Source organism: Perca flavescens, chromosome 21 (assembly GCF_004354835.1).
Source record: "Perca flavescens isolate YP-PL-M2 chromosome 21, PFLA_1.0, whole genome shotgun sequence".
Taxonomy (NCBI): Eukaryota; Metazoa; Chordata; class Actinopteri; order Perciformes; family Percidae; genus Perca; species Perca flavescens.
The window spans coordinates 17,247,880-17,274,843 of NC_041351.1; the positions used below are offsets into that span (position 1 = coordinate 17,247,880).

A 26,964-nucleotide genomic window follows, 5' to 3' on the forward strand; every position below is an offset into this window, starting at 1 on the left:
GGGATACACATGGTTTGAAGGATAAACGCAGACTTGTGGGCTATACGCATAAGTTGAAGCAGCCTTAGAAGTTGAAATTGTATAAAAGACCTGTAGATAAATCTCTACCCAGCAGCATCATAAGTGAATCTAAAACAGACTGGCGCAAAGATAGTTTGTAGGCCACATTAACTGCGGTATTTGAATATCCACAACTGCTGCCGTCAATCCCTATCAGTAAAATGAAGTTCAGTAGGTTGTAAATGTGGCGAGGGGGCGGACACAGCGGGACTCTCCTCTGCTGTCCTGCGTTAACATTGTTGTGGAACGACGTCACAACTCGAAAATGAAGGCGCAGAGGCAGCCATTACTGGAGCTTCTCTAATTATTTTATTCCAAATAAATACTCGTGGAAAACTCCCATGGCAAGAGCTACAAGTCAGCTGGTAAGTGTTGCAACTTTAACACGAATAACAGTTCGAAGCCGGTGTTCGAAATGTACAGTGTGGCGGCTGTTTGACAACAAATAGTTACGTCGGGCCTTCATCTAAAGAGCGGTGCTAGCCGCAAGAGATCGTTTAACGTTACGACTCACTAGCAACGTTAGCTCGCTAAGTTGGCTAACACAACACCTAATGTTTGCTACCTTAATCGGGGTTGACCAATCATTATAATGGGTTCTTTTAATTATGCGGTGTTGTGTTAGCATTTACTAGTGCTTGTTGTTAGTTTTATAAGATGAATGGGCAATAGCGTTAACGTTATCTGCTGGCTGACGTTAGCTAGCTAGCTAAACATGTTCGCGCTTTCGGACGCTGCTCCTGCTTGCTAACGATTTAACATTAGCTTTATTGGATATAAGATAGCTTTTTAAGGTTAACGTTTTGTTGTTCGATTGTCAACCCATTAACTTTCAAATTTCCATATCAATGTCGGCGCACTAACTTTGAACATTACTAATTAAAGTTATGTGAAAATGGCATACGGCTTTGAAGTTGCTTATGTTACCTGGCTTGCTAACTAGCTAGCTGGCTAGCTAATTGACTGTTAGCGTTAAGTTTATAACTCGCTGTCAGTGATGGCCGGCATCATTTGACAAGGCAGCAGGAGCTAACGTTAGCTTACTAGCAGGTGCTAGTTAGCAAAGAAAGTTCGCACAGGCCTGTTGTTACCCACGTACACAGGGTTAGGTTAACATTAGCTGACGTTTCTATCAACCATTACATGGTTGACTAACAGTAATGGATCAGTAGATAGTTATACGACTAGTTGGCAACCATACAGTCAAGTCCGGATAAGACAGCTAAATGGCCACACCTTGCTTTTGAATGAGAAGAAGCTAGGCCAACTGAACTAACTAACGTTAACTGAGCTGTAAGCTGAACATCATCAGCACTGAGTGTTTCAGTAGTTCAGTAAGTTAAAAATAACTTTCATTGGTACAAGCACCAAACAGTTTGTTGGAAAACACAACTTGTCACTGTATGTAGCTAGCTAGTCTTTGAACCTTCAACAATCATTTGGTGGGTTTCTCGTCAGTGTTTGTTCGCGTTAGCTGCCATGTCAGTTTGATCATGTACATACGCATACAAATTAGATGTGTTAATTTCAGCTTTGATACTAAGTAACGTTACAACTGTCACATGAAAGCAGTAACTTTGACAGTTTTCGCAACTTTAACAATTGAGGGTGGGACCACCAGGCTCAGAATCGGCTTCTCCAATATTCGTTGCATGTCCTTATCAATTCTAGACTTTGCTCCTCAAGTGGTCTCACTTGAAATTGTAGGCTATATTTTAATTATAAGTTAATGTCCTACCAGGAATATTAGGTGCAGTATATTTAAGTTGACAGCCTTGAAAGGTGCGTCTACTCTATATGATCCAGATCTTCTAAGCCCCATCTCTTCTAGTGTTAAACATCTGCTGGAATAGGTTGGGTAATTGCTCGTTTTGTATGACATTATATTGCCTTCATTATACAGTCTGCAGGACCAGAAAATGCAACAAATTGTATATATTAATTTGGGCTATATATATATATATATATATATATATATATATATATATATATATATTGTGTCATCCCATTTAAGGGATATTTCAGGAAATATTTATGATGCACTGTAAAAAAAAAAAAAAAACTAATTGTTTGATTACAGATTGATGGGAAAAATATTTCAAAAAATCCCAGTTCAAATGATAATGTGTTAATGTTAATTGATATTGGAGGCTGTTGTTGTTGTTGTTATTATTATTATTATATTGTATTACCAGCATTCATATGGTTGGCCTAAACCTGTCAGCATATCGATTGTTAGTCACAATGGAGGGATGATTCAGTACTAGTTTTTCGGTGTATTTTTTCTTTTCTTTTTTTTTTTAAACAAGAACTACAACAGCATCAACTTGCTGACTGATATATTCTCAATATTCCCTCTCCTGTTGCAGTATGATGTTGTGCCCATTCAGCCCAGCGTTGTCATCTGTTCCTGTTCGCATCCATCAATGGTAAGAAACCACCCTGACTCCTGCTCGCCACTTGCTATCCCAGGCGCAAGCAGTAGCCTCTGTCCCAGCATGGAGGGCTCAGCCTCAGAGGCCCGTGCTGTAGGAGCGTCTGCCGGCAGCCAGGGCTCAGACCTCCGTACACAGCCGGCTGTCCAGGCCCCTCAGCCGCGTAAGAAGAAGCCAGAGGACTTCAGATTTGGCAAGATACTGGGAGAAGGCTCCTTCTCGACGGTATGTAACTTGCATTCCACTTAGCTTTTGAATCATACCTGGGTAGATGTTGCTACATGCTAGCAATCTTTTGAATAATGCACTTTGATGAGTCATCCTCAGTTCATTTGAGGGGAATTGACAGAACAGGCCCTAAGAGTTACAAGATTTTCTCCCAAAGTCTGTCAAGAAACTAACATGCCATGTTATATTTTTTTCTGTTCTTTTATCCTAAGGTTGTCCTGGCAAGAGAGCAGGTAACGGCAAAAGAATATGCAAGTAAGTAATAATGCACCAGCTTGGTGAATGATACTTTATTATCAAGATGGAAAGGTTGCTGGGTGTATTTATACCATTATATCCTGACATTTTCTTTTCTCTCCTCCAGTTAAGATTTTAGAGAAGCGCCATATTATGAAGGAGAACAAAGCCCAGTACGTGAAAAGAGAAAGGGATTTGATGTCAAATCTAGATCACCCATTCTTCGTCAAGCTGTACTTCACATTTCAAGATGATGAGAAGTTGTGTATCCTTTAACGGGTTTGTCAAGGCATGTGGTATATTGACCACTTAATAGTTGTTTTGTGTCCAAAAAAATTTGAGATGGTATTTTTTTTAAATTGATTTCTAGTAGTCACATTATTCCTTAACTAGCTTTCTTAGATTTTGGTCTCAGCTACGCTAAGAATGGAGAGCTCCTGAAATACATTCGCAAAATTGGTTCTTTTGATGAGACCTGTACTAGATTCTACTCCGCTGAAATAGTTTGCGCTCTAGAATACTTACACAATAAGGGGATAATACACAGGTAAGACTTTCTGTTTGTTTTATCCTTTTTGCTTTTTTCGTTATATCATTTTCAAACTCTGTCAAATGTTTATTATCCCATAAATTACAAGTGGTTCATCTCATTTCAGAGATCTGAAACCAGAGAATATTCTTCTGAGTGAAGAGATGCACATCCAGATAACAGATTTTGGGACGGCAAAACAGTTATCATCAGACAGTAAACAAGGTACAACCAAAATTCTGATTTTACTTGTACTTCTCAGCATAAAGTTTAACAAACGTGGTATTTTACTTTCTGTAAGTAGTATGAAGTTATTCAAGTCTTTTTACCATTTGTTTGCATCGTTTGGCAGCGAGAGCAAACTCCTTTGTTGGAACAGCACAGTATGTGTCTCCAGAGCTGCTAACGGAAAAATCCGCCTGCAAGAGGTATGAGGTTTGGACATCATGCAACTGATACATACTAATCATTGGTCTGTTTTTATGTTTGTCAGATAAGGGTAGTATCACATTTGTAAATGTATTCCTCTATCTGTTTTTCCTTTTTTTTAGCTCTGACCTCTGGGCCTTGGGATGTATTATCTATCAGCTGGTGGCTGGTTTACCACCATTCAGAGCTGGGTAAGTACCAAGGGGATGTTGTTGTCACACCTCAGTTAATTGTCATTATTTCATGCTTCAATAATGGCTGATCATGTAGTATTTCTATTTTACCATTGAAGTTTAATGTTATTTTAAGTGCAATAAATGCTAGGCATAATAAACAACCTTGCCCCAGCAATATTGCTCTAGCAGAAATATCCCTAACAGTATCTTTTTTTTTTTTTTTTTGTTTCATTCATTGTAGAAATGAGTACTTAATATTCCAGAAGATAATAAAGCTGGAGTATGAATTCCCAGAGAAATTCTTTCCCAAAGCCAAGGATCTTGTCAAACAGCTTTTGGTAGGTGATCAAGAACCATGATTCATATATGTAAGATACAATTAAAGTTTTCTTATATCTGTGGGGACATTAATTAATGTATATTTGGTGGTCAGCTGGTGTTTGTTATTTACAGGGCAGCGCTTTTCTAGTGAATGGAAACACATGTTTCTGTTTTTCCCCTTAGTCACTGGACCCTTCGAAGCGGATTGGGTGTGAAGAGATGGGAGGGTACGACCCTTTGAGGCGGCACCCCTTCTTCGACATTATCTCCTGGAGTGACCTACACCTACAGACACCCCCCAAGCTCACCCCCTACCTGCCAGCCATGTCTGAGGATGATGAGGACTGCTATGGAAATGTAAGAGATTTTATTACGTCTAGGTCTCTTTTTTTTTTTTTTTTTTTTAGTCCATTGTTAGATTATTCATGGGAAAACTTAGGTCAAACCTAAGTTTTTGCCTTGTTGAGAAATCAATTTCCCCCCAAACCCTGAACAAACCACAAATCTACAGCCAAACATCACTATGTTTGTTCTCTATTGTCTCATTTCCAATCTCAGTACGATGACCTCCTGAGCCAGTTCAGCAACATGCAGGTGGCCCAGTCCAGCTCATCACACTCCCTGTCACCACATGAGTCCACGCCCCCGCAGAGGTCCAGCAGCAACATTGAGCAGTACATCCACGACCTGGACAATAACTCTTTTGAGCTGGACCTGCAGTTCACTGAAGAAGAGAAGCAGCTATTGCTGGACAAACAGACCATTGGAAACCCATGGTAAACCCCCTCCAATGTCTCAACCTGTTAATCTTTGTGTATTAAAGTGCTGGTCATTGCTTTATTTAAATCTGAATCATTCTTGTATTAAAGTCTTGCTCATATCTTAGAAATGTGGAACAAAATTATATTATAATGTTAATTTGTTGAAGAAAATGAATGTTTGAGTGAAAGGGAGTGGGTGCCAGTAATCTGCTGTTGCTTATTTACACAGGCACCAGTTTGTGGAGAATAACCTGATCCTGAAGATGGGCCCAGTGGATAAACGAAAGGTGTGTGAATTCTAAGCCATATAATTGAGATTTTTATAATACTTGTATGTATTGTGTTGTATAGTATTATATATTAGGGCTGTACAGCGGGGTCGGGGGTTGACCGCACGTGAAGGCAGCGTAGAAAAAGAAAAGAGATGAAGCGAGAGTTGCCGCGACTTTGCTTTGTTGTTGCAGGACACACTTATTGTTACACAAACTCCTCTACAGTTCAGTGCTTGTGTTTTGTTTTTTACCTTCATAGTGTTTCAAACTTTTTTAGTTGAAGCGATAGAGGCAGTGATGTTTCCTGTTTACAGTAACGTTAGCGGGACTCTCACTCCGCGATATGGACTGATGAGTCTGATCTCCGGTTACGTGATTGTCCACCGCAGGGTGACCTCGGTTTGCTTTTCTCCAAAAGTTGAATCGGTCTTAACTTTTTGCTGCAGGCATTCAAAATAAATGGAAAGAACTGTGTTTTTGCTGGACTCTCTGAAAAGCAAATTTTCAGTAGTAGCGCGTTACACTACTTTTTACCTGGAAAAAGTAGTTACATTACTGTAACACGTTACAAAGTTACACACAACACTGCTGACAAGTGATGGTCGGTGCAGTGTTGGTGAATGAATGCTTAGCCTCCCAGTGCCTCACTAGAGCATTAGCGTTATGAACGGTCGTTCTATCTTTACCTTTTATCAAATTTGCAAAAAAAATAAAAATATCCGAATCCCAAAATTGAAAATCGAATGCCTACCCGTCGAACCAATATTCGGATAGCAGCAATATTATATATTTAAAAATGATATTGGTATTTTAAACCTTTTTTTTTTAAGTTAAATCTTTATAGATGGAGATTTTTCTGCCAGCTAGACTATACAGTAGCTGTGTTTTGTAGTAAAATGTAAACAGGTTTTCTTGTTAAGGTTGGTTCATCATAAATGATGAATGAAGTCCCCTCTCATAGTATTGCTCTGACTGTTAGCATAGGATGCTCTGACTGTTAGCATAGGATGCTCTGACTGTTAGCATAGGATGCTCTGACTGTTAGCATAGGATGCTCTGACTGTTAGCATAGGATGCTCTGACTGTTAGCATAGGATGCTCTGACTGTTAGCATAGGATGTAAAGGGGAATTCCCTGCTGTGCTGATGGAAGTCTCACTGGCCTCATAGCCCCCTCTGTTGGTGAACTAATGTCTCGAGACATGTGGCATTCCATTGCAGGGTCTGTTTGCTAGACGGAGACAGCTGCTTCTTACTGAAGGACCACACCTGTACTACGTGGATCCTGTAAACAAGGTCCTGAAAGGGGAGATTCCTTGGTCCCTAGAGCTACGCCCTGAGGCCAAGAACTTCAAAACCTTCTTTGTTCATACGGTACCGGACTATTTATTTCTGATGTCTGTCCAGCATTTTCCTCCAGCAGCATGTTGATACTTGCCCACTGATTACGGTTTCTCCTCAAATGTGGTTTATTTTTTTTAATTGTTTCTTTTTTCATTTTCTGTGCTGTTTGCAGCCTAACCGAACTTACTATTTGATGGACCCCAGCGGAAATGCTGACAGATGGTGCAAGAAGATCCAGGAAGTGTGGAGAAAGATCTATCAAAAGCACCAAAACCCTGGCCTATAGGAGCACGGTTCCTCATGTGGCCACTCCTCTTTAGCTCTGAGGCCAATCACTGAGCAGAGTAACACCCTCTTTAGTGCCCTTCATCACCGCAATGTAAACAAACTCTTAGAGACGCTGGCATCTAGACCTTGTTTGTTTTCCTGAGTAGAACCATGGGAGAAATACAACTTTGGATTCAGGGTTGCTTTGCTTGTTCTTTGTGCTCTCTGTGAGGCTTCTATTGCATTTTTCCATGTATGGATGATAAGACTGCCACCATGCACATCTGCTTTTTGTACATTCTGCAGGGGGGAAGAAAAGGGCAAGCTTGTCCTTTTTAGAGTGACGCAAGCTTGGGTACCGCTAGGACTATCTCAAATGCAAGGACTGGTTTCCTGCTTCAATGATACCATAACACAAAATCTAGCTTTTGTGAAACAGAGCCTATCCTGATATTTTAATTAAACCATATCCTAATCTTACATCGTACGTGCAAGCTGTTGTCAGGCCCCACTTCTAGAGCATATACTCCATAGTTGTAACCGATACTGTAAGCTGATTCAGTCTCACACGTTTATCAAACTCAAATCCTATATATATTTTTGTCTACGCCCAAATGTTCCCACGGTATTTGAGTTTTTTTAGTCTCTTGGTACTTGTTTATTGAAGTTCAATTAAGGTCTCAATGTAACAAAGCAGAGTGCCAGTCTGCAGTGAGACATGGGTCTGAATCAGTCTCTGTATAAGTGTGAGCCTTCCATAGCTGTTACTGAGGATGTATAGCTAACGGGGTGGGTAAACATGCCACTAGCTGGAACTTCCTAATCATAACTTGCTTATCTTTCCTGCATGGCCAGGTTTGTAGCTCAGCCTTGTCCGCTTCTCTCTCCCAGGGCACTGGAGATATAGTTTATCAAGTTTAAAGGTGGGTATTTTTGACTGCATTGGCAACCATAGCAAATATTATTGGATGATTTGGCTGTTCTATACCATTCACTGGCTATTTCTTTGTGGTGTGAATTCTTCAATTTCTTTTTCGGTAGGATAGTCGGCTCATCTTCAGTACGTCCTATTGAAAACTAAATCTTATGTGCTGACCACCATATGCTGAACAGAAAACCTTCATCAACAGTGATACATACACATACTATCATTCTCTGAAGCAATCACAGTAAAGCTGTTGTCCCTGGACGAAATGGCAGAACTGCCTCATCGGGTTCATTGGCCCGTTTTTTTTTTTTTTTTTTTTTTTTTTTCCTTCATTCTGACGTTTGGCCCAATAGAAATTAAAGCGATTGATTTAACTTGTGCTCTTCTTTTAGCAATATGTATTATCATAATGCTTTTAATTTTTGACATATTACCTTAAGGTCCTTTCCAAAGGTCCTCTTCCTTCAGCTGAGTCTGTGTGTGCAGTGTGTGACTGGAGTATAGGTGAATAGGACCCTAAGACCCTGGGGCCCGGGGCTCGATGTGGTTGGATGTCAGTTAAAAGATATCTATCTGATCCAAATAACCGATGAAATTGCTGTATCTGTCTATAAAGTTGAGGAAGCACTAGAGAAGTGTTTTCCTCTAGTGAGGAAAATTGTTTGAATCAAGTCGATGGCAGTCGGTTACATTGTGTATGGAATACTCTACCTGGCTTGTAACTGACTAGAACTGTGATGTACAGATGATGTATTATTAAAATCTGAAGCAAGTAATGCAATGATATTAGAATACAGTTTTTGTATTTTTATTCTTGTATAAGGTTATTTGATGGCTGTTGTTTAGCCTCCTAGTTCATTCTGTGTTATTTAAATTCTAATATATGAATCATATTTGGATTGAAGTCATGTTCAGGGGCCATGTTGTGTATGTATTGAGATGTAAAGCCTTTGAATGTGAATAATTATTGTAAACTATAATATTTTACAGCTTTTTTCTTACTATATCATACATTTTCTATTTGCTCAGTGATTTAATCATATTCTGATAATTTAATGAATCTGTTCATTCTCTCTCTGATTATTTGTGCGCTAGGTCAGTAGATGTTGAATGATGAATTTTCCACTTAATGCTTGGTAGTCCAGTAATTAAAGCATGTAGGGATTTAGGCATACAAATAAAGCCATGTGTCCTGTCTTCTGTTACCGACCACAGTCATGACACAGTGGAAGCAGAAGCATTCAGTGGCAATGGCATCTCGCATTTTGCAGCATGTAAATAAAGGACCGGCCCATTATCAGTGATTTTGTGTCGTGAAAATTACTTTACACTTTGTTGCAGACAACCTAAAGCTGGTTGGTCTCGAGTATGTTAAAGCATGAAATACTGTACTGTAAATATGAATAGGGTGTTTGACACCCTAAATTACATTTTCACACGCTATGACATTTCAAGGCTGTCGTTATCAAGTGATCATTGTTCCATATTGAAGCGTCTGGGATCAAGCTCGGGAGGACCTCTTTTCTCTGGAATAATTTACAAGTGTCTGACAGAGCTGCTGGTGAAGTGGGTTGGTAGGAGTGGCTGATGCGCTGGCAGCCTGCTTTGCATGAAGTTAGTGGCTGCAGCTTGGATATTTCCTGTCAGCCGCACACAGCCGAGGCGAGGGCGGAGGAGACGAGGAGAGGGATGGCAGAGAACAGCTCCGAGACAAGCAGCGCCGTTCACCGGAGATGTTTGGCCCATTCTCCGGCGGAGAGAAACATTTCAGCCGGTGTTGGGGCATCGAAATGGATTCGACTAAACGTCGGTGGGACGTATTTTTTAACAACGAGACAGACGCTGTGTAGAGATCCAAAATCATTTCTGTACAGACTGAGCCAAGCTGACCCCGAGCTCGACTCCGACAAGGTAAATGCTAAGCTAGTTAGCACTGTAGTTAGGAGCGCAGTTGGTTAACTCCATTTTATTTCCCAATTAGTTAAATTCGTTTATATTTGCTTACTGCATTGTAAAGCAATTAGGGTGGCTGGCGACTGCGCGTACCAGCTTGTTTAATCAGGTGCCCAGGTTTGTGAAAAATCTGTTTATTTTTTATACTTGCCGCTAACTATTTTTTTTGTGGCTAACTAGCCTTAGCAAGCTATGCTAGCTAGATTCCGACAGTCACCACATGACATCCGATCCTGCTGCTAGTTTGTGTGTGTAGCTGGCTTGTTACGTGTATTTGACAGGATAAAAAGTTGCTAGGTCCTGCGGTTGCCTAAATGTGTTGTTTAAAGTGTTGCCTAAACGATAGTTAAGGGTTTTAACCGTTTTTATAGTTTTTTCCACTGAGAATATCAAGTCGCCACAATAGTTGGAAACTTTCCCCATCTGAGGCCGTTGCATTGCGCTACACTCATCTAGAGGTGCGGTGTCAAATAATGACAGCAACTGTAGCATAATATTGTAATATCGAAAATGTATTGCAATAGCGAAAATACAAATTTCTATTTTATAACGTTGGTATTAGTTTTTTCTGGCACATCCAAGGTTTTTAATGTCTACTAGCGTTAGTGCTATCATTAACTTAACCAAATTATCTACACATATAAAGCTTCATTGCGCGATCAATTTGTGTTTTTACCCTCCCTCTCTTGGGGTTAGTCTGTTACTTGGCTCTGTTTGCTTTGCAGTAATCAGCCTCTGAGCTGGTGGTCAGGCTCCCATAATGAGCACATAAGTCATTGCCAAGTGGGGTGAGGTGCTGCTGACAACTGAGAGCTGGGATGAAGTCACCCATCTGCCAGAATGGCCTCAATGCTCCAGAAGTGTGTGTGTGTCCAGCTTTTCATTGTTCATTTTACAGCCCCATTATTCATTGTTTTCATCTACTTGCACATTTTAATCTTCACCCCTGCCCTCCGTAGCTCATCTCGTATTTTCATGCAAATATCTTAATCTCTGAATAATCAGCTTGCTTTTAGTCAGTTTATCCTCCCATGAGCAACGGATCAGTCCATCTCAATCCCTTGTCTTAAGTGTGTATCAGACTCTCAAACCATTACCGTACCTCTCGCCTACAGGCAGTCTTATTTCAGGTAGTTTCCAGTAAAGGACTGGTTATTACTGGCTATTATTTCACTTTCTTCTGTGTCTCAAACTATATACATTGACATGATTTCATCTTATCTGCAACTGAACCAAGAAGGCCATGTTTTTTGCATATAACCCCTACATGTGAATGGGAAGCCCAGCAGAGTAACGGATCATTGAAGAGCTCTGTTTTTGGGCGAATGCAGTATTGTTTCCTACCCAAGGAAATGAGTGGTTCAGTTCTCTCAGTCACACAGGCGGATGTGCTTCAGCAGGACTCTTGAGGAGAACTGCATTATTCATGTTGTTGACTAGAGCCTGTTTTGCACATTGGGGTAGATCAGGGAGAAAGTAGAGGTAGTGCGGTCACGTGAACAGCAATAACAGAAGATGTGGACTTGTATTTATAAATATTCTTATTAAAATGTTTATCCTAATTTCTAATTGACATGCTAATCATTCCTGTCACTCTAGAGAGATATTGTTATAACTAGGTTTGTTAGACTTTTGTAACTAATTGACGATGCAAGATTATAAGCAGGTATTGCTCCAAATATCAGTTGTCCAATCAACGAGCTGAGAGTTGCACATCAATAGGCATCCACCCCTTTGGCAAACTCCTGCTCTCAAACTGCTCAGCTCAGGACCACTCAAGTAGAGACCCAGCTTTCTGGCTTTGAGAGCTGCATCAATTTTTCAAGCACCCAATCACAAAGTATTCTTGTTTTTTCAACATCTTATTCTTTTCATATTTATATCCGTTTGCTGCTCAAAGAAATTCTCTCTGCAGCATTTGTGAGAGAAATATGGCTGCATTTACTGCCGTATTCAACTTGTATGTCATGCCTGAGCACACTGTGGGAGGCAACGTAAATATTTAACGGTGATATCTTGGTCTCCTCCTGCTCTGTCTTCCTGCAGTAAGTGCTCAAAGAGGACACTGCAGAGTACCATTGGCGAATCAGTTTATGATAAGGTATTAAGTACGTATTCCACACCAAAGTCAGTCATTGACGAGACCAATCATTTCACTTCCAGCCTCTTTTATTGCAATACACGTTTCTCGTTCTACCAGGAGAAACTTCGGCTGCAGTCATTTCTTGGCTTGCCAGCTTAGCCGTGAAGCTACCTCTCATCATGACAGCAAAGCTTTTAGGGGACCAAAAAGGGAGCTGTTCATTTACTGCCAGCAGCACTGCTCCATCATACATGGTTCTGCAAAATGCATTGATGGTGTTTTGCCATGCAGAGTTTTAAATGGTAAAAATTGAGAAGTTCTCCCAGCGTTGGTAAAAGGTTAAACTCAATTAAATGCACAGTGTTAAATATCTTGAATTATGAGGTGTGTGTGTGTGTGTGTGTGTGTGTGTGTGTGTGTGTGTGTGTGTGTGTGTGTGTGTGTGTGTGTGTGTGTGTGTGTGTGTGTGTGTGTGTGTGTGTGTGTGTGTGTGTGTGTGTGTGTGTGTGTGTGTTTTATTTAAAAGATGAAGGCCTATTTGACTATGCCATTACTGCTTGTACTCTGGAGGGACTCCTGGCTCCTACTCTACAAGGATCAGACTTCCACTTGGCTAAGTAGCTACAGTCACATGACTCAGAACATCTACTGCAACATCTTTAAGCAGTGTTTCTGCAGTGGGCTTGTACTCCAGCTTGACTGCAGTGAAGGCAGAGCAGTATAATAATACTTGAATTCTTTTTTTCTTCCTGGTCTAAGCCAATTGGAATGACTTCACTGCTGCCGTTGCTGCTTTTTTCATTTAAAAACGATCTGGTGTATTATTTGAAAGTCTATATAAAATTTAGCAGTGAATATACCCACACCTGTCTGGCTTGAATTGGTGAATTGTTCCATGCAAAGGTTTGGTGTACACCCAGTGTTGTAAAGACATGCAGTGACTTGTTAATTTATTTGAATTAAAGATTAACTTTCAGTTTTAAATGTCTCTGCAAATAGCCTGATTGGACATCACATGCTTGAAGGCTGGGTCGCAATGGTATTTCCTGTGGGAGGATATGTATTGTGTGTAGGAAAAGAATGATAAGGTTAATACTCTACACTTCCCTCTGCTGTGAAGCCCACCCTTCTAATTAACTTTTGTTTACCTTAATTTTTAAGTTATCTTCATATTGAATCCAGTCATGGTTAGGCCTGCTTTGACTTGGCTCTCGTTAATGTATATACACAAGGCTTTACGCTTTCAATATTTTTGCAAGGCAAAACTACAAAACACCATGAAGCATGCCTGACCTACACTGAGCTGACCTATTTCTGGTGGTTATTGTAGGCGGTGTTGACACTTGTCAGTGTATCTGTTGATTATCATCTGTTGTCTTTTGGTTTATGCGGTTGGCCTTGTCCCATGATGTAGGTCTAGCATTTTTAATTTCAAGCTTTCACTTCTTCTTTTTATTTTTATTTTTTTATTTTTCAAGATTTTAACTAAAACCTTATTATTCATAGATAAGCTAGTTTTTTTTCATATTATTGCATCAAGATGGTGAACGTTTTGAGCTTCAAGCATTCTAATTCAAATCTTAATCCTTTCTCTTTTTGTGCCCGTCTACAGTACATCCCAACAGCCCTATTCCCTTGCTGTCCCAGACTCCTCTGCTTGTTGCCCAGTGCTCCCAAGCCTGGGCGCCCAGAGACACAGCCTTTTTTGTGTTTTAATTAAATACACTGTCCCCTTTGTGTACATGGGCCCCTATATCAAAGCCCCCATAATCATCTTTCTCTTAACTGGGTCACTGTCACCCCAAGTCCCCCATTTCCACCCAGAGGACCCGCAACAGGCTTGTCAGCACAAAAGGCCAGGAAGCAGAGGGTTTACACAAGTGTAGAGTACACCTATGGCAGCTTTGAGTGTTTTGAGGCAGTATGCAATAGTTTGTCTATCTAATAAAGCGAGACGTATCTGTATGTATGAGGTATTAGACGCCACACACAGAACACTTAACAGTGGAGGGGGGTACCGCCTTTGGCTCCAGTGCAGTTTTTCCTGCTTCCAACGTTTCATCCAACGTTGATTGCTGGATATACCAAACTAACTTTTCTTCACTTTCGTGGAGCACGAGCGGATAGCTGAAAGGAACATCGCGACTGTAATGTTAAATAAGGGGGGGGAGATTAAACTCAATAAAAGCCATTTGCCAACACTAACAAACAAAAGCCAGACGCTATATCGTATTAAGTTGCTGTGAGCTGTAGCCTACATTCACCACTTCTAAACCGAGGCAGAACATAACGTAATCTCGGATATATCACATACATTGTCTTATAGCGCTTTACAGGCCCACATCGACCCACATTGGTTCAATCCCATCCCAAGTTTAACAAATCCAGACAAGGAAAACGTCCACAAAACAACTCAACAACCTGTTCCTGGTTGTGTATTGGATAGTTGATATAGTGTCAGCTAGAAGAGAATTGAGGGGAGGGAGCCAACAATTGGGCTAAATGTCCCCTAAGTTTTACCATTTTTATCAGCGTGCGTGCATGTGTTAGAGCTGAGCCCCGCTCTCTGTCAACATGCAGGAGAGACAGATATGCTCACACTCTCAGGTACTGAAATTTGGCACAGTTTTATTTAATGTGAATCTTTCTTCAGTAGTACTGACGTAATTCGGTCGGTACCCAAGAAAGTACCCAACCCTAATGCTCATACAGGCCAAGAGTAGAAGCTTAACCTTCTATGCTAAAATCAACCATTACGTACGGTGTGGTTTGAATGTGGTGAGTTGTGCAGCTTTGGCCTCGTCTGGTTCCTTCACGTAGGGCCCGCCTGTGCTTAAACTTTAGTGACTATGGAAATGTAAGAAACTGACACAGAGCAATAAGACCAGAATAGAGCTTCACTGGGCTCCAGTGGGATATATTTGCATAGGAAAGGAGGTCAACCAGCCAGGAGGGTGCAGATTCATTACAAAAAGAAAATGTACTGGGACCTTTTCTCATTATTGGAAAGATTAATGGGATTTTGAGTTGAATCCGTCTCTGGGCTTGTGAAGACGAGGCAGCTACGAATGTGGTCTTCATTGTTCACTTGGCTGTTTTGAGTTTGCTCATGGACTGCAGTATATGACAATATTGCACCGACCAGCAATGCTGCTTATTTGCCAACATTGCTCATGAAGCCATAATACTCGACCGATGCGAAGTCAAACGCCCTGTGGCGTTTTGAGAATTGGCACAAAATTAGCTTAAGGCCTGTCCTCCGTGCTGGGTGTATTACTAAATGCCATGCACGTTTAACTGCTGTTCAAACAGACTCATTATGTGTTAGGCCAACTATGTAGGAGACCAGACTAGGCTAATTGTCGGTTGCCAAGCCAAGGTGCTTTCTCTTGGTCCCCATGGTGGATTCAGCTTGCTGTTCCAAAATCTTTTTATGTTCTGCTCTAATTGTTTTAGCCCCTCCCCCCCACCCCCCCACCCCCAACAAGATAAAACTGTCTAATCACAGTACTTACAGAAATAGGGGAATACCCAGTGGTTGTGAAGAAATCGGGATCAAACCCAAGGCCTGTGGGAAAAGTGAAGTGATATCCCAAAGCAGTCGTACGTGTGCAGCTCTTCCCCCTGTAGTGATTATCAGCACAGGAGCTGACATCATAATTTTCCTCCCATGAGTTTTATTTACTGATGCACACACACACACACACACACACACACACACACACACACACACACACACACACACACACACACACACACACACACACAGATTGTGTTTGTTAAAAATATACACCTGCACATTGTCTTTTTTTTTTATAAAGGAACTCCCATTTGGGAAAATACAAGTGTTGAATGAGAGGATTTGAAATCCCTTTTTATCTCTGTGTGTACACTGCTTTGCTTGTACTGGATGCATAGAATTCAATTGCTATCTGTGTGGGTTTGACCAGAAACGGGCACATTTCCTAAATGTTAAACTTTTTCTTCAACTTAAAAACTCTGACAGTGAACGCAGTATTATTCTATTAATCTCATCCTCCTGCTTTTCAGGATGAAACTGGTGCCTATCTCATAGACCGAGACCCTGCATACTTTGGGCCAGTGCTTAACTACTTGAGGCATGGCAAACTGGTGCTCAACAGGGACTTGGCAGAGGAAGGTAACATCTCTGTGGAATATGAGATGAACTTTAAGAAATGTTTTCCAAATACAGTTGTCTATAGCACAGTGAACAAATTGGTAACAAACTTGTAAATATTGTTTGTCAATATTTGAGTTTATTATTGTTTTTAAAAGGTAATGTGACGGCAATGATTACAAAGAATGTAGGGCCTACATGTCCTTCAAGTATAGATTTTAACACATTACACTCACATCTCAGCAAAACCCTAAAGTAGATGCCGTTGTTAGTAGTAGCAGGATAAGTCTGCCTTAAAAGCTTAATCGTTTCTTTTTTTTACGGTTTTAGGTGTGCTAGAAGAAGCCGAATTCTACAACATCACATCATTAATAAAGCTCCTCAAGGACAAGATCAGGGAACGCGACTGTAAAACATCACAGGTACACAAAGTTCTATTAAAATAGATTTCTTCATGAATTTGATGCATCCTATTACAGTAATTGTGCGTTATTTCTCCCTTTCCATCCCATTTCTGTTATGCGTTCGTTGTCCTCTCAGGTTCCAATGAAGCATGTGTACCGGGTGCTGCAGTGCCAGGAGGAGGAGCTGACACAGATGGTGTCTACCATGTCTGACGGCTGGAAGTTCGAACAGGTAAATTGCTTCCTGCAGAGTCACCGCAGCAGAAATCCTCCTTTCATGTGCTTCACCCACCCCGCTATGCTCACATTGACCCAGAAAGTCCAATCCTCCAATATTGGAAATGGCTAACAAGCCAAACAGCAAATCACATCTTTCACAATGTCCGCATACATGATCCGGGCATCCCTTCTGTGCTCTGATTGGTTGTTGCAGCTTGTCAGTATAGGTTACGGGCGGGCCCACCAGTCAGAGTTTCTGCTGATTGTATCAAGGGAGGTGAAGGGAGAGGAGTCTGCTTTGCCAAACAACAGCGGAGAGGTGTGTCTAACAAATTTCTGTCCACGGGCCGGTCACTGCATGGTCCCCTTGTTGTTCCTACACAACCCATTGGCCATTGTTTGTCCCAAGTAGGCACATAGCTGTTCATCATTTGAGTTGATTCTTTTCAGTGTTCATTTGTACTGCTTGCTTACCAGTGAGGCTAAGGGCGTTTTCACACCTGTAGTTTGTTTGCTTTGGTCCGAGTCAGTTGGTGCGTTTGTAAACTTGGAGCGATTTGCCCTCGGTTTGGTATGGTTTAACACCTGGAAAAATCCAAGCGTACCAAAATACGTCATTACAAATCACTCAAGAACATCTACTCCTCTTATTGGTCGGATGTGTCTGGGGGCGGGAGCAAGAAAGTAAATACAGGAAGAAAGTCCTGTGTTCTGGGCTAGTGCATGTTTCGTGCATCTCCATGGTCACACCAGCTCATTTCATTAAAATGATCAGACATTGTTTCGCGAGAGATGTTCCTACGTCTGCTCTGGTCACCGAGACTTAGCTCTGCTCAACCCGGCTGCACGGAGATGCGAGTGACGGACGGCGAGCTTAACTGCGAGCTTAACCGCAGTCTATTTCTGTGATGGAAACACTGCAAGCTGCTTCAGTTTGCTGCATTGCAGGCTGCTAAACTCACCTGGCTACAAGAGAAATTAGCTCACACTTGCAGAGTACGTGTAGTTAGTGCGGTTCGAGTACGGATCACGTTCTCACCACAAGCGAACCGCTCCAGAGTTCGACTGAAAGCGTATCGAGACCACCTCTTCAAGCAGGTCTCGGTACGCTTTTTGGTCCGCTTTTGGTGCGAGCCAGAGTTCAATTGCCGCCCTCTCACCTGCCCAAACAAACTCTAGTTTGATTCAACCTAACTCAGCGAGGCAGGTGTGAAAGCGCCCTAAGAGAACATGACACCTTTTTTTCTTGTCTATGATTTTTGTGTAATTATGCTATTTTGCTATTCATACTGCATTCACACGTTTTAGGCCTGTCAACAGATTTCTGTGTTCCTCTTTGTTATAGCCACTTGGCTGTTATGGGGCCTGTGCTGTAATATAATGCTGGTTGTTTAGAGGTGAAATGTTGTTTTTATCTTCCCAGCAGGCAATCTACCTTGTCATTGAAGCAGATTCAAACATTAAGAGTGAATAGTCCAAGTTTCCATAGGAGGTTGTGTTCAGCTGGAGCTGCTGAAAGCTAATATTTCTAATGAAAGCCCCCCACGTTAGGGTGTTTTGAAGTGTGTTTTTATGTGTGAATGAATCTCTCTGACACGAAGGATCACTGGATCTCCCAGAGAGCTGAAATCTCTCTAATCTCCTCACACGGGTCAGATGGAAACTCCTAGAAGCACTACTTATGCAAAGCCTTAAGGTCGGTCGTCAGCCCAGGAGAGTCTTTTGGGGAGATAAGCTCTAATGACCTACTGCTGCTTTAAGACTCCCATTAATATAGAGACAATTTGTTGAAGTGTATTTTACCCAGAAAGTCTTAGGATTTGGTGCGTGTTGAGTCTTTAGCAGCATGACAAGTGGAATCCACGGTAGCTAGTTTGAGATTATTTTATTTTTTTTATTTTTTTGCTGCGTTTTGATTCCTAATGTGAGAGAGATTGCTTAACAACAACAAGTCTCCGGCAGCAGTGGCTAATGAGGCGATGCATGTCTGAACATGCACACCTGGGTACAGACAGTATACATGTAGCCTGCAGTGTACACACACTTGAACGTTCAACAGTAAAAGCAGTTAATCAGGAACAGTTTTTTTTTTTTCTCATGTTTTTCAAGGTGTGGTTTGTTGATAAAGATCTTATCGATGTCATCCCTTTTTATTTATCCTCTTGTGTCCTCCTGTGTCTTTTATTCAATCTGACATGACTTGGAACAGGAAAATTAGAAATTTGCCATGCTTATTCTCTTACCAATTCTTATCCCGACGGACGCATTCAATGCTCAAATAAAAAATGCCACTTGTTGTTACAAGCAGTAGCTTCACTGATGTTTTCATTTGGTTGAATTTGGGTTCTGGTCTCCGTTCTCTCTCAATACCTGGGGTAGACTGGTAAGACATGCAGCTAAAGAGTTGGCAGAAAAATGAAGTAGAGTTGTAGAAAGCTGCTCATAGTATTTAGTATTGATCTCATTTAATATGGCAGTTGAAGCACCAGAGAAAATCTTTCTCATGGTTCTACTAACAAATCAAGTCTTAAGTCCCAGAGCTAAAACGTAGAACCAGTGTTACTGATGGGTGTGACCTACTTTGTGGTTCAGTCCTTTTTATTTGCTTTGTAGGAGATACTGTAGATTTCAACACTTGACTTCATCGATTCACTTTAAACAAGCCTGGTCCTATCAAGTCAAATCCACCGTTCCACCAGCATGTTTGCTTCCTGTGGTCGAGTCCTTGCACTGGTATTCAATAACTATCTGCTGGTTATCCCTTTCTGTCTGTGGCTGCTTTGGGCTATTTCTTTTATTATCATTACCTTGTTTTTGTGGACCATTTTATTTCTGTGTAATTACTTTAACTCAGTTTTCTGTTTACCCTTTTGGGTTTCAATGCTGGCATTTCTGCAGGTCCTGAAAACTGTTTTATAGATGAAATGACTTAAACGTCACACGTTTCTATGTGCCCTTAACTTTTTTGAAATAGGTTTTGTAACTATCTTCTTTTGGTGTATTACTTCAAATTTGGCTTGCCCTAGTGGTCTCAGTGAACCATATAATTGTGCCACCATGACATCCTGAGTTTAAATCTCACCAAGGAACTTGATGTCCTCCCCACTGTATTCCATATTATGTGGTCTATTAAAGGCAAAAAAATAAAAACTTCAAAGTCAGGGTTACACAGACCATACTTGGATTAGTCTGGATAAACTGTTTGGAGCTGTGTCTAATTAATAAAACTCCAAAATAATATATTGGAAGTTTTAAATTTGAGTTGCATTAACCTGTGGACCCCCTGTGTTCGTTGATTGGTTGTCAACCTCTTATTTGATATATTTTGTTCCCCTACCTCTGTTTTCCCACCATGAGTTACCCAGTTTTTGCCTCTATTTTATCAGTCTAAGGCCAATTCTTCCTCTGCTCTGCTCTCGTGTCTCTCTAGCTGGTCAGCATAGGCTCATCTTACAACTACGGAAACGAAGACCAAGCCGAGTTCCTGTGTGTAGTCTCCAAGGAGCTGCACAATCAATCGTACGGGACAAACAGTGAGCCCAGTGAGAAGGCCAAGGTAAGCGTGTGAGTGGGTGGGGAGGCCAGGTTGAAAATCCATGCTCAGCAAACATCTGTGAATGATGGCCTGTGCTGGATGTTTTAAATGAATCGCATTTATGAACACGCCACAAGGAGACTGAAAGCACCTCTAGTTTATTGATGAGAAAGCTCTATGAAGGAGAACATTGTGAATATCCAGTCCCTCAGTTAAAAAAACAAAAACAGCTTGCCTGTAAAACCACAAGTGATCAGAAGTCAAAACGTATAAATTAAAGCAAAGCAGACATAACTTTGATCTTTCATAACTCTCTACTCTTTAGATTCACACATGCACAACTTTAATTTTTTTTTTTTTTTTTTTAAGATTATTTTTTTGGGCATTTTTAGGCCTTTAATTATAGGACAGCTGAAGAAGTGAAAGGGGAGAAAGAGGGGGAACGACATGCAGCAAAGGTCCGCAGGCCGGAATCGAACCCGGGTCCGCTGCGTCGAGGTGTAAACCTCTACACATGGCCGCCCGCTCTATCAACTGAGCTATCTGGGCGCCCACAACTTTAATCTTGATGCAGATGACGAGACCTAATTCAGCGTATGTACTGGTTAGATTTGACCTGAAATAAAAAAAAAACTCTAAACAGTATCCTCTGTGCTGGGGCTATGAAGAGAGCATAGGTCTGCAGATTAGATTGGCAAGGTCTGTCATTTTCTTAAGTGCTTTGGGTGTGAAGCAGGAGGCACGCCCTGAGAAATTCAGACTCCCATCAGCTTGTCCCCCGGGGACCCGCTCCTTAAAGGCAACTACACATACCTACAGTTTATTTTGATAGAAAGATTCCACGCTACCAGTTGTTAGTGGTACTCCCTTTTGAACATTAATCCATTAGTTTTATTTTTCGCACCGCTATTCATTTCCATCATCCATTCATTTTACGACATGGCTTTCTTGTCTTCTTCTGTGGTGTCTGCATGCAGCATGTTGCTCAGAGCGCGGACAAAGGGACGTATTATAAAATGAATGACTCTGGTTAGGGTTGAGCGCTGAACTGCTCGTAGTCCTTCCACCGAGCCGCCATGGTTTGTCCCTCTCTTCCTTCCCCGTGCCTCATTGATGCAGGTGACACTACTGAAAACGTCAGTCAAGACAACTTAAGCTGATAAATATACTTAAACCAGAGCAAAGTCACAGAATCCATGTTGAAAATCATCTTTGGCCTTCAGAGTTTACAAGCCACAGCTAGATCAAAAGCCAGATGGTTCCTGCTGAGACTGGTTGAATACTTCTTAGCAGGTGACGCTCTCTGAAACAAGATGGGCAGAGCTCCATTTGTTTCAGCAGTGCGGAGAAGACCCTTGTAATTATTGTCATGCTCACAGCCTTAGTTAATGGAGGCCACGCTGAATCATCAGCTGCAGCAGTTTGACTCATTGTCCCTCTTTCAATGACATTTTAAAGGGAAAGGATGGTTACAACGCTCCCTTTGTCCATTTCATTGTCAGAAATTGTAGTTGTAGTGTTGCTTGGACAGCACAGGTGTGTTTTTAAAGTCAAACTATTAATACATGTCTGTCTTCATGCTTTTGAAAATCATAAAGTGGCCTATTGACTCAAATGACTCGAAAGTTGAGTTTAATCTAAGGATGTTTTACACTGGATTTCTACAGTTAAAGATAGCTCTGTCAAACTACATATATAGTTTTTTATTACGATCAGTGGCAAAATTAGATTTGCAAATCACATTACGTCAATATTGACTGAAACAATTACTTTACCAGCGTAATTGTTTATTTTTCTATGTTAGACTTTAGCCGTAATCCATAAATTTGTTAGTTTTTCAGTACAAAGAATCATTAAAAGGTTAATTTAAATGTATTGTTACTGCAGTAAAAGTGACAATTTGTCTCATGACGAGGCATAGGCATCTATATCGCCCAACCCTAATCTCACTTGACTTGAGGTTTAACCCTTGTGTTGTCTTCCATTCGACCATGCACTTGTCCTCCCGGGTCAAATCAACACTTTTTCTGACGTGTTTTTTTTTTTTTTTTTTTTTCCCCCCCAAATGTTTTTGGTGCTTTTTTGCCGTTTCACTACCATGTATAAACACCACTGACACCAACTTACTACCACCAGTTTTACACTTATTTTTTTGAAGTCATGGTCAATAAATAATCACAGAAGGCTCAACGTTCAGTGAGGATACTGTTTTGAAACATTTTAAATTTTTGTTTTTCAAATGCAAAAAAAATGTTTAAACACCCAAAGTTCAATGAGAGTGGAGATCCGATCTTTTGTTGTACTTGCGAAGCGCGTTGTTAATTAAAATGGTTAATTAAAATTAGGTAGTTAAAAAGAAACCCATATTTTGGATATAGACCTTTTGAAGTGTGTGTGTGTGTGTGTGTGTGTGTGTGTGTGTGTGTGTGTGTGTGTGTGTGTGTGTGTGTGTGTGTGTGTGTGTGTGTGTGTGTGTGTGTTTTTCATGTCTTTCTAGTAGCAAGGTTGATTCCACCTTACAAGCTTTTCTGCTGTATGAGCTCACCCAGAATATGCTCCACAACTATTTACTGCCTAGTCTCTAGCAAAACGCTTTGTTTTCCTCACTTGTGCAGGCGTTTCCCTTTTTCTCTGCACTCTATTCAAATGTATGAGTGCTCCTGGTTGGGAGAGTAAGCACTGTAGCAGGAATACCAACCAGCTTATAAAGTGACTATGAATACTGAAATACAGAGGACTGTACAGAGTCCGGTACTAAATGACTTTCAGGGCGTGTGGTACAATGTGTTTGTGTTCATTCTAACATTTTTCTTTGGTCTCTGCAGATCCTGCAGGAAAGAGGTTCCCGGATGTGAAGAGGACTCAGTATTATGAGCTCCAGGTGTTATGATGCAAACATATCATCTTTGTGGAAGAACGTTTGGCACAATGGAGATTTAAAGAGGGGGTTGTGAATTTATTTTGCGTTTTCCCTCGTTTGTTTTTATTTCTTGATGTAAATAAGTCTGTTTACTGACAATGTGCCTGTACATTTAAACTGGACCTTTTTTTTGAATTAGCGGCAAGTTATTTTATTTTTGTTTTATTTTTTTCTAATTGAAAGTAAGGAATTGCATAAATGTTTTATGCTAGAACATATGGCCGTCGTCATGAAAGGCCAATGATTCACTCAGGGTCATCTGTTGAGTTAAATCTTACATCCTCCAACTCAAGAGTCTGCTAAGGGATCAATCCGTATGGTCTTTGTATCTACAAAGTATCAAACCTTAAAATCATTGTTTAGAGATGTTAAGAAGGGAATTGTGCATTTATTTAGCGCATGTTAAAGAGTTACGCTATTAAGTGTGAAATTCACCCCAAATAACAAATCGATAAAATATTTCCCAAAGATTTCAAACAGTTCTACTGAGATTTGTGATCATGAGGATCCCAGCTATACAACACACACATTTTCAGATGCATTTGAAACATTTTACTTTGATTCAGAAATCTCTTTTTCTGTATCTATTCACTGTCAAAAACTAAACTAATCTTAATATTCATAGATTAGAATGAAAACTGTGAACCAAAAATGTCCGTGATTTGATACTGTAGGTAAAGAGGCAATAGGTCATTTATCACTTGCAGAGCGTTTATTCGTGAGGAGGAGGTGATCTGTAATTAACCTAAATATTAAAGTCTCATTTTCACATAGACTAAATAAGAGAGATCTAGAGATACAGCAGAATATCTGCCTAATATGGTGATTCAAGATGAGACTTCATAGACTAAATAAGAGAGATCTAGAGATACAGCAGAATATCTGCCTAATATGGTGATTAAAGATGCTTCTTTATTGGCTTTCTTGGCTTGATAAGTAAACGTGTTGCTAGTGTAGCTTCTTGTAGCTTGTAACACAATTACCCACAGGTGTGGCCGGTGTGGGATTAAATAAATATGTTTTCAGGAAGTTCACTTATCTCTAATATAAAAATAAAACTTTAAAAGCACACATTTAACCACACATTCAAAATGTTGTTTCAAAGTAAGATTTCTGTCGCTTCTGCAAATGTGGTCTTTTAGTGAAGAAGTAAAATTGCTCTCTAAATGATGTAAGTGCAAATTTCTATCAAGTTTAGACATTTGTGTTAACTCCTCATGTTCATAAGTCAACAGTTAACTGCCCAAATAGTCAAGGGTGTTTTTTAAATGGGATTTCTGTTTTACAGTGATATTATTTAAAATGAATTGTCCTGCTTTCTGTAAGGAAAAACATCCTCGAGACAATAATGTCTTTTTTTTTTTTTTTTTTTCCCCACTAACTTCTGAATTTTCCTTAACTAATTTGTATGTTTGAGGGAACATCATGTTTAGGATCTGAGGGGAAGTATTTTTGGTGTGAGAGGTTTGGGGACTGGAACTGTTTAAAGGCAGTGGTGAAGGACTTGTTGATTCTGTTCATATCCAGAGGATTTTGTTTTGATGTAAATAATCCAAATTCAATATTAATATTTAACTCTTAAAAAAACTGCACGTTTTGTACACTGTATAGAAAACACAACTTGGAACGGAAGTTGTTTATACTGGATCTTTAAAAATGAGAAAATCTTGACAATGTTTACTTCAGTTTTGCATTGTTTGTACAGAACTCTAGAGATTTAGGATGGAAAGAGCTGATGCTGAACACGGTGTCTTTCACTGATAACATGCCTGGAACCGGTTTTGATAACCAATAACAAAGCTATACTTGGCTGGCTATGAAGTTGACTGTTACATTTAAAAAAAAAAATTGTATTTTTCCTGCATTGCGATACATTCTTATAAGCTTTTTGAATTGTGTAGATTTCGTACACAGCATTACAAGCACTACAGTGGAAAACAACACTGTGCACATTGCTTTAAGGCCTGTAATGTTAATGTAAATATTGCATTTTAGAACTTTTTTTTTTTTTTTTTTTTTTTTTTATATAGAAAGTTGTTTTCTGGTTGAATGTGTGGTTTTCGTAGGTTGAATATTTAATTCACAAATAATCATTTAGTGTTGCCTTTTTCCCAATGACCAAAATCCAATGTCTTATGAGTATTGTACACATTGATCTTAGTGTCAGGGATGAGTAAACTTTTCTTAATGCTGGCACACTTTGTACATATAGACTTGTTAACATCACGAAAACCTCCTTTTACTCACATGTACACGTATACACTTGACTAAAACAATTTTTATATTGTCGGGGAAACGAGTATGGATGCATGTTTTTGATATAGATATACACACAAACACATAAGGGCTTTTAAAGTGCAAAATTTGACATCTGCAAAGAGGTTCAATCAAAGTAGACTGGATTTCCTGCCAGAGCTAGGCTATGTTTACATTTGCTATAGTGTTCTGAAGCCTTCCAATTATGTACTGTCTTGCACTCCCTCACACATGTTAACATTTGTCTGCCTTGTGTGACTGCACCAATGGCAACTACTACTCCCCACTCCACATGAACTGATATTCACACAGACGTGCTACCTAGTAAGTTACTCCATCCACTTCTGACAGCCTATACTAGAGCGTTGCAGACAATCTAGCTTTCCACCTTCTCTGATGGCAGAGAAACTCACTTTTAATAGTATAACCTGCGATTTATTTTTTATTTTTTTATCTGCAATGAGATTTAGAGTGTTTTTGTGTTTGGTTTGCTGGGTTCAGTTGTAACTTCATTCAATACACTTTGGTCTGAGGTGTTTTACCCTTCTTCTTTAGTATCTGCATTACCTTTTAATGCCCTTCACATAACGGTCGTCTGGTTGAGCATTTGGCATCAATAATCATTTCATGTGATGGACAAACGTATCAAAGCTGTAGCCTAATACTTATAAGTGCCCGGTTTGTTTTGCATTCAAGTCATAAGCCACAGACCACTGTAATGCATGACTGAAGATGATCACACTTGTAATCAGAGGGAATGGATGTCCTTTTTCCTCAATCTAGCAATTACATCGATGAATAAAGTTTTCATATCACTACATAGATCACTATTCTATATGATCTTATGCAATGTTAAAAATTTACAAACTATGAGGTTAAGGGGATAGATCTATATGGTATTGCATAAGGTAAACCCAATAAAAATGTTGTCATTCATGTGTGTTTACATTTGTTTTTTCAGATGTTTTTACACTGTGGATTGGCCAGTGTAAATTATTTTTAATTGCTCCGTTTTTAAACAAAAGCACACAAGATTAGCTTTTTGTGAGTATAAGTAACCATAAATCATTTCAACAAATACTTTTTTTCGTTTCCAAATCCTAACTTCTGATCAGCTTCTGATTAAATGGCGACCTCTTGTGTCACTTCCTCAAAACACGTTGCTATGGTTTAGTTGCCTAGAAACGTGCCTGTTTAAATGTAGACGATCTTTTTTTTTTTTTTTTTTCGTTTTATTTACACGGGATTATAAAACAGTATTCAAAAATGTTTCATACAGCCACAAATCTCAGTCAACTAAACGATTGAGTTATTGTACACATGTAATTTGTCAAATGTAGTCGTTTGGGTTAACGATCTCGTCTGGGCAAAGATGTTATATAAGACAAGATAGAAATCCGCCTGTTTGTTAGAATGAGACATCTCACGCATGGTGTATGAAAGCTAATCTAAAATATAGTCGAAATGAAC

General features: G+C 40.0%; 2 protein-coding genes across 3 annotated transcripts; both read left to right on the forward strand.

The window, feature by feature from the left end:
• Positions 1–160: 160 nt before the first annotated feature.
• Positions 161–9,290, forward strand: pdpk1b (3-phosphoinositide dependent protein kinase 1b). 2 transcript variants are annotated; one of them, XM_028568371.1, is made up of 14 exons: positions 161–425; positions 2,430–2,720; positions 2,936–2,978; positions 3,088–3,225; positions 3,363–3,507; positions 3,617–3,714; positions 3,842–3,917; positions 4,041–4,109; positions 4,336–4,432; positions 4,599–4,772; positions 4,974–5,191; positions 5,406–5,463; positions 6,669–6,821; positions 6,964–9,290. In XM_028568371.1, exons 1-14 carry the CDS (start codon positions 402–404, stop codon positions 7,075–7,077), a joined length of 1,698 nt encoding a protein of 565 aa, XP_028424172.1. In that variant the 5' UTR covers positions 161–401; the 3' UTR covers positions 7,078–9,290. The 2 variants fall into 2 exon arrangements, with proteins under 2 accessions (XP_028424172.1, XP_028424174.1); XM_028568373.1 differs by lacking the exon at positions 161–425 and adding an exon at positions 1,042–1,394.
• A 184-nt stretch (positions 9,291–9,474) lies between these two features.
• Positions 9,475–26,430, forward strand: kctd5b (potassium channel tetramerization domain containing 5b). Its single transcript, XM_028568320.1, has 6 exons — positions 9,475–9,897; positions 16,073–16,181; positions 16,491–16,582; positions 16,701–16,796; positions 20,214–20,339; positions 23,144–26,430. Exons 1-6 carry the CDS (start codon positions 9,574–9,576, stop codon positions 23,171–23,173), a joined length of 777 nt encoding a protein of 258 aa, XP_028424121.1. The 5' UTR covers positions 9,475–9,573; the 3' UTR covers positions 23,174–26,430.
• Positions 26,431–26,964: the final 534 nt, after the last annotated feature.

Bases quoted from the DNA above. Each gene is read 5' to 3' on its own strand.
- pdpk1b (XM_028568371.1), top strand. From the start codon at position 402: ATGGCAAGAGCTACAAGTCAGCTG. The intron at 2,721-2,935 runs GTATGTAACTTG...TTTTATCCTAAG, and splicing joins GAGAAGGCTCCTTCTCGACG to GTTGTCCTGGCAAGAGAGCA. The intron at 3,226-3,362 runs GTATCCTTTAAC...TAGCTTTCTTAG, and splicing joins TCAAGATGATGAGAAGTTGT to ATTTTGGTCTCAGCTACGCT.
- kctd5b (XM_028568320.1), top strand. From the start codon at position 9,574: ATGCGCTGGCAGCCTGCTTTGCATGAAGTTAGTGGCTGCAGCTTGGAT. The intron at 16,182-16,490 runs GTAACATCTCTG...TTACGGTTTTAG, and splicing joins CAGGGACTTGGCAGAGGAAG to GTGTGCTAGAAGAAGCCGAA. The intron at 16,583-16,700 runs GTACACAAAGTT...TTGTCCTCTCAG, and splicing joins GCGACTGTAAAACATCACAG to GTTCCAATGAAGCATGTGTA.